The sequence below is a fragment of the Oncorhynchus clarkii genome, chromosome 13 (genome assembly GCF_045791955.1).
Source record: "Oncorhynchus clarkii lewisi isolate Uvic-CL-2024 chromosome 13, UVic_Ocla_1.0, whole genome shotgun sequence".
Lineage (NCBI taxonomy): Eukaryota > Metazoa > Chordata > Actinopteri > Salmoniformes > Salmonidae > Oncorhynchus > Oncorhynchus clarkii.
The window spans coordinates 66,495,764-66,503,263 of record NC_092159.1 but is presented as its reverse complement, the minus strand read 5'-3'; the positions used below and the strand labels follow the sequence as shown (position 1 = coordinate 66,503,263).

Here is a 7,500-nt window from a genome sequence, read left to right as displayed (position 1 = left end):
CTACAGCACAGTAGATCTCCAGGAAGAGACAGTAGATCTCCAGGAAGAGGGTTGGACTGAAAACCTACAGGACAGTAGATCTCCAGGAAGAGACAGTAGATCTCCAGGAAGAGGGTTGGACTGAAAACCTACAGGACAGTAGATCTCCAGGAAGAGGGTTGGACTGTAAAACCTACAGGACGGTAGATCTCCAGGAAGAGGGTTGGACTGAAAACCCACAGGACAGTAGATCTCCAGGAAGAGGGTTGGACTGAAAACCTACAGGACAGTAGATCTCCAGGCAGAGGGTTGGACTGAAAACCTACAGGACAGTAGATCTTCAGGAAGAGGGTTGGACTGTAAAACCTACAGGACGGTAGATCTCCAGGAAGAGGTGTGGACTGAAAACCAACAGGACGGTAGATCTCCAGGAAGAGGGTTGGACTGAAAACCTACAGGACACTAGACCTCCAGGAAGAGTGTTGGACTGAAAACCAACAGGACAGTAGATCTCCAGGAAGAGGGTTGGACTGAAAACCTACAGGACAGTAGATCTCCAGGAAGAGGGTTGGACTGAAAACCCACAGGACAGTAGTTCTCCAGGAAGAGGGTTGGACTGTAAAACCTACAGGACAGTAGATCTCCAGGAAGAGGGTTGGACTGAAAACCTACAGGACAGTAGATATCCAGGAAGAGGGTTGGACTGAAAACCTACAGGACAGTAGAGCTCCAGGAAGAGGGTTGGACTGAAAACCTACAGGACAGTAGATCTCCAGGAAGAGGGTTGGACTGATAACCTACAGGACAGTAAATCTCCAGGAAGAGGGTTGGACTGTAAAACCTACAGGACGGTAGATCTCCAGGAAGAGGGTTGGACTGAAAACCTACAGGACAGTAGATCTCCAGGAAGAGGGTTGGACTGTAAAACCTACAGGACAGTAGATCTCCAGGAAGAGGGTTGGACTGAAAACCTACAGGACAGTAGATCTCCAGGAAGAGGGTTGGACTGTAAAACCTACAGGACAGTAGATCTCCAGGAAGAGGGTTGGACTGAAAACCTACAGGACAGTAGATCTCCAGGAAGAGGGTTGGACTGAAAACCTACAGGACAGTAGATCTCCAGGAAGAGGGTTGGACTGAAAACCTACAGGACAGTAGACCTCCAGGAAGAGGGTTGGACTGAAAACCAACAGGACAGTAGATCTCCAGGAAGAGGGTTGGACTGAAAACCTACAGGACAGTAGATCTCCAGGAAGAGGGTTGGACTGAAAACCAACAGGACAGTAGAGCTCCAGGAAGAGGGTTGGACTGAAAACCTACAGGACAGTAGACCTCCAGGAAGAGGGTTGGACTGTAAAACCTACAGGACAGTAGATCTCCAGGAAGAGGGTTGGACTGATAACCTACAGGACAGTAAATCTCCAGGAAGAGGGTTGGACTGTAAAACCTACAGGACGGTAGATCTCCAGGAAGAGGGTTGGACTGAAAACCTACAGGACAGTAGATCTCCAGGAAGAGGGTTGGACTGTAAAACCTACAGGACAGTAGATCTCCAGGAAGAGGGTTGGACTGAAAACCTACAGGACAGTAGATCTCCAGGAAGAGGGTTGGACTGTAAAACCTACAGGACAGTAGATCTCCAGGAAGAGGGTTGGACTGAAAACCTACAGGACAGTAGATCTCCAGGAAGAGGGTTGGACTGAAAACCTACAGGACAGTAGATCTCCAGGAAGAGGGTTGGACTGAAAACCTACAGGACAGTAGACCTCCAGGAAGAGGGTTGGACTGAAAACCAACAGGACAGTAGATCTCCAGGAAGAGGGTTGGACTGAAAACCTACAGGACAGTAGATCTCCAGGAAGAGGGTTGGACTGAAAACCAACAGGACAGTAGATCTCCAGGAAGAGGGTTGGACTGAAAACCTACAGGACAGTAGATCTCCAGGAAGAGGTGTGGACAGCCCTGATTTAGGCTATGGCAATTAGGGAATAGGACATTTGGCATATCGAACTGCTATGTGCTCGCTGCGCCTCGTTGTTGTAACGCTTGCCAGACTCCGACGCCGAGAGTCAAGTTCAAATATTCAATTAAGACACCGTTTGTGACATCACAAAGACACCGTTTGTGACATCACAATGACATCGTTTGTGACATCACAATGCCGTCGCCGTCGACGGCGGCTGTCAAACATAGTGGATAGACGATGCAAACCGTTAGATTGCTCCACCCTACTGCGACCGATAATTAACCCTTTCCTAAACCCCCCCCTAGCATGTCACCTGTACTCCCTGATAGTGCAGATTGGTGAACTTTACAAAAGGCTGACACATAAAACTCAACAACACAAACATACACAGTTGTCCATACAAAAAAATGTATCTGTTGCAAATTTGGGAATGATACTAGATACATTATATTACGTCTCCCAAAGGCTGTTCCATTATCAGGGTTTTAAACCTACAGACTCACGGACACATCTGTGTTTCTGTTTGTGTGTGAACGCTTTTTCTCAAGGACGAGACAACCTTTTCTGACGCTCTTTTCTCTTCACCAGAACAGTATAGAGAGGTGACGACAGTAGATGATCAGGAGAACAGACCAGAACAATATAGAGAGGTGATGACAGTAGATGATCAGGAGAACAGACCAGAACAATATAGAGAGGTGATGACAGTAGATGATCAGGAGAACAGACCAGAACAATATAGAGAGGTGATGACAAGTCTCTGAACGTCTTTGAGTGGCCCAGCCAGAGTCCAGACTTGAACCCAATCTAACATCTCTGGAGAGACCTGAAAATAGCTGTGCAGCGAAGCAACGCTCCCCATCCAACCTGACAGAGCTTGAGAGGATCTGCAGAGAAGAATGGGAGAAACTCCCCATCCAACCTGACAGAGCTTGAGAGGATCTGCAGAGAAGAATGGGAGAAACTCCCCATCCAACCTGACAGAGCTTGAGAGGATCTGCAGAGAAGAATGGGAGAAACTCCCCATCCAACCTGACAGAGCTTGAGAGGATCTGCAGAGAAGAATGGGAGAAACTCCCCATCCAACCTGACAGAGCTTGAGAGGATCTGCAGAGAAGAATGGGAGAAACTCCCCATCCATCCTGAGAGAGCTTGAGAGGATCAGCAGAGAAGAATGGGAGAAACTCCCCATCCAACCTGACAGAGCTTGAGAGGATCTGCAGAGAAGAATGGGAGAAACTCCCCATCCAACCTGACAGAGCTTGAGAGGATCTGCAGAGAAGAATGGGAGAAACTCCCCAAATGCAGGTGTGCCAAGCTTGTAGCATCATACCCAAGAAGACTCGAGGTTGTAATCGCTGCAAAAGGTGGTTCAACAAAGTACTGAGTAAAGGGTTTGAATACTTATGTAAATGTGATATTTCAGCTTTTATTTTGAATACATTTGCAAACATTTCTAAAAACATGTTTTTTGCTTTGTCATTATGGAGTATTGTGATGTCATTATGGGGTAGTGTGATGTCATTATGGGATATTGTGATGTCATTATGGGGTATTGTGATGTCATTATGGGGTATTGTGATGTCATTATGGAGTAGTGTGTGTAGATTGATGAAGGGGGGAAAAAACGATTTAATCAATATTAGAATAAGACTGTAACGTAACAAAATTTGGGAAAAAAAGTCAAGGGGTCTGAATACTTTCTGAATACACTGTCGAGGGAATTATTGACAAAGTTCACAGAGAAGAAGGAACAATAGACCAAAACATATTGGTCCAATATATCAGCTAATTCATGAAAATCATTCAATGTGTCGTGAGAGAGGTGGGGAGAGAGACTTTTTTACAATTTTATTTCATTTAACTTTTATTTATTAACTAGGCAAACTAAGTCAAGAACATATTCTTATTTTACAATGACAGCCCTAAACCCTCCCCTAACCCGGACGACACTGGGCCAATTGTGCATTATGGGACTCCCTATCACGATCCGGTTGTGAGACAGAGAGAGAAATAGAGAGAGAGAGACATGGAGAGATTGACAGCAAGAGAGAGAGATGGGGGGATAGATTGATAGCAAGAGAGAGAGAGAGATGGGAGAGAGATTGATAGCCAGGGAGAGAGAGATGGGGAGAGAGATTGAAAGAGAGAGAGAGATGGGGAGAGAGATTGAAAGAGAGAGAGAGAGAAATAGGGAAACAAAGAGATCAAGGGAGCGATTGGGAGAGAGCGAGGGGGGAGAAAGACAAAGACAGAGGGGGAGAGTTTTTTTATGTGCTTTGATTGGGTTTGAGTGGGTGCGGTGTGTGTGTGTGTGTGTGTGTGTGTGTGTGTGTGTGTGTTTGTGGGGGCGTTGATGGGGGGAGGGGCAGAGGGAGAATATAGAATCAAATTTGGGGGAGAGATGTTGCCGCGGGTAACAGAGAGACAACAACCAATCAGCATACACCACCTCTCCATCATAACAGGATGATTTGTGACATGTATGAACGACAGAGAGAGAGAGAGAAAGAGTGAGACACACTTCTAAACCTCTCTATGTGGATACTCCCACTTGTTAGCCACATATTCTCTCTCTCTATCCTCATCTCTCTCTCTCTCTCTCTATCCTCATCTCTCTCTCTCTCTCTATCCTCATCTCTCTCTCTCTCTCTCTCTCTCTCTCTCTCACTCTCACCATATCTCTCTCTTCCTCCTCGCTCCGTGCCTTTCATAAAGCTATCACGATAATTAGTGTGATATCATTTTTCCTAATTGTTCATATTGTTTCCTAGTGTAGTAGTAGACATAATCACAGGTAGTTACTGTTCCCCTTAGTCACAGGTCCGGGGCCAGATGTTATCTCTGAGCACTGAGGTGAAGGTGAGGCTCTCAGTGGAGAATAACAGGTTCTAGATCAGTGCTCAGAGGGAACTGTTTATCTATACATAGATCTTAGTCTGGTAATTCTCCTGTTCTGACACACAGAGAGGAAAATATATAGGTTTCATTATAGTCTGTCCATCCCAACGGTAACAAGACTCATTAACCTAGTTCTATTATAGACACCATAGAAACTTCACCCTTCTCTTTTAATATACAGGTAACTGCCAGAATAAAGGAAACACCAACATAGTGTTTTAATAAGGCGTTGGGCCTCCACCAACCACCAGGTAACTGCCAGAATAAAGGAAACACCAACATAGTGTTTTAATAAGGCGTTGGGCCTCCACCAACCACCAGGTAACTGCCAGAATAAAGGAAACACCAACAGTGTCTTAATAAGGCGTTGGGCCACCAACCACCAGGTAACTGCCAGAATAAAGGAAACACCAACAGTGTCTTAATAAGGCGTTGGGCCTCCACCAACCACCAGGTAACTGGCAGAATAAAGGAAACACCAACATAGTGTTTTAATAAGGCGTTGGGCCTCCACCAACCACCAGGTAACTGGCAGAATAAAGGAAACACCAACATAGTGTCTTAATAAGGCGTTTGGTCACCACCCACCAGGTAACTGCCAGAATAAAAGAAACACCAACATAGTGTCTTAATAAGGCGTTGGGCCACCAGGTAACTGCCAGAATAAAGGAAACACTAACATGGTGTCTTAATAAGGCGTTGGGTCACCAACCACCAGGTAACTGCCAGAATAAAGGAAACACCAACATAGTGTCTTAATAAGGCGTTGGGTCACCAGGTAAGATGGCCGCCATATTTTAACTCTCTCTTTTGCCTGAACGGCTTTGTGGACTGAAAAACTCCAAGAGACACTAAAAAAAATCTTAAAGCAAGAGAGACTAAAAGCATCCTTGCTGTTGTGTTGTTCTCATTGTTGCTTGTGTAGTCAGGGAATAGCCAATACTTTTCCTGACATTCGGTGGAGAATTCGGGAATCTGAGTAAATCACTACCTTTTTTTCCCACACATTTATTCTAGTTTTTCGCAACCGTGTCAAATCCCGGAGTTGGAAACTTGGAAAACTATGATTGGACAACTCCTAGATCTTCATGGAGTCAGCCAACAGACCTCCAATTACCACGGTAGAGCCTCACAAGGTTTTCCCTGGAAGCTCAAAGAGGACCAGCTGAAGCAGCTGCTTGTCAGGTCACTAAAAAGGACTGACGGTGATGGTCACCTGACCATGACACAACATGGTCAGCTCTTCTAGCCCCCTATCTCAAAGGAGAGATGTGAAAAGCCTGTCAGGATCCGAAGACAGTAGAGGCCAATAACTATGACAATTTGAAGGAGGCAGATCAGGGCTCCACCCCTTTACCAGCCCCCAGTGGTTCAGAACCTGGGAATACCAAGCTGGACAGACACTCCGGGCCAAATAGATCAGGGTTCAACCCCTTTACCAGCCCCCAGTGGTTCAGAACCTGGTGAACACCAAGCTGTACAGACACTCCGGGCCAAACAGATCAGGGTTCAACCCCTTTACCAGCCCCCGGTGGTTCAGAACCTGGGAATACCAAGCTGAAGGACTAAAGGACTAAAGGGTTGAGTCCTGGGAGGAGAAGTCTTCCAGGTAGAAAGAGCACTAATTAGGCACCTTCTTGAGAAGGGTACTTCTTGAGAAGGGTACTCCTGAGAAGGGTACTCCTGAGAAGGGTACTCCTGAGAAGGGTACTCCTGAGAAGGGTACTCCTGGGAAGGGTACTCCTGGGAGGGGAACTCATGAAAGGGGAACTCATGAAAGGGGAACTCATGAAAGGGGAACTCATGAAAGGGGAACTCATGAAAGGGGAACTCCTGAGAAGGGTACTCCTGAGAAGGGTACTGAAGGGCCTTCAGAGTGTCTCTGGGAGGGATTGGGGAGTATCCCCAGGGTAGGTAGTGTGTGTGAGTATGTGTGAGTGAGTGAATGTGTGGGTCTCTGACAAAAAGGCAGAGATGGATGCACAAATTGACCAACCCAGGAAATCACACACAGACACAGACACACACAGACACACACAGAGGGTTTTATACTCACGTCTGAATCAGGCCCCTTATCTGCACCAGGACACTGGAAGGTGACGAACTCATGGCACCGCTTATGGACCACAAAACAGCACACTAGAAAGATGGAGAGAGAGAGAGAGAGAGAGAGAGAGAGACAGAGAGAGAGAGAGAGAGAGAGAGAGAGAGAGAGAGAGAGAAGAGAGAGAGAGAGAGAGAGAGAGAGAGAGAGAGATAGAGAGAGAGAGACAGAGAGAGAGAGAGAGAGAAAGAGAGAGAGAGAGAGAGAGAGAGAGACAGAGAGAGAGAGAGAGAGACAGAGAGAGAGAGAGAGAGAGAGAGAAAGAGAGAGAGAGACAGAGAGAGAGAGAGAGAGAAAGAGAGAGAGAGAGAGAGAGAGAGAGAGACAGAGAGAGAGAGAGAGAAAGAGAGAGAGAGAGAGAGAGAGAGACAGAGAGAGAGAGAGAGAGAGAGAGAAAGAGAGAGAGAGAGAGAGAGAGAGAGAGACAGAGAGAGAGAGAGACAGAGAGACAGAGAGAGAGAGAGAGAGAGAGAGAAAGAGAGAGAGAGAGAGAGAGAGAGAGACAGAGAGAGAGAGAGAGAGAGAGAGAGAGAAAGAGAGAGAGAGAGAG

At 46.5% G+C, this 7,500-nt stretch overlaps 1 protein-coding gene across 1 annotated transcript in view; it reads right to left on the bottom strand.

The window, feature by feature from the left end:
- Positions 1 to 7,500, bottom strand: part of LOC139423634 (protein kinase C beta type-like) — a 110,256-nt gene that overhangs the window by 63,643 nt on the left and 39,113 nt on the right. The window contains exon 3 of the mRNA XM_071175220.1: positions 6,903 to 6,985. Within this exon, the coding sequence (XP_071031321.1) occupies positions 6,903 to 6,985 (83 nt within the window). The remainder of the gene's footprint in view (positions 1 to 6,902; positions 6,986 to 7,500) is intronic.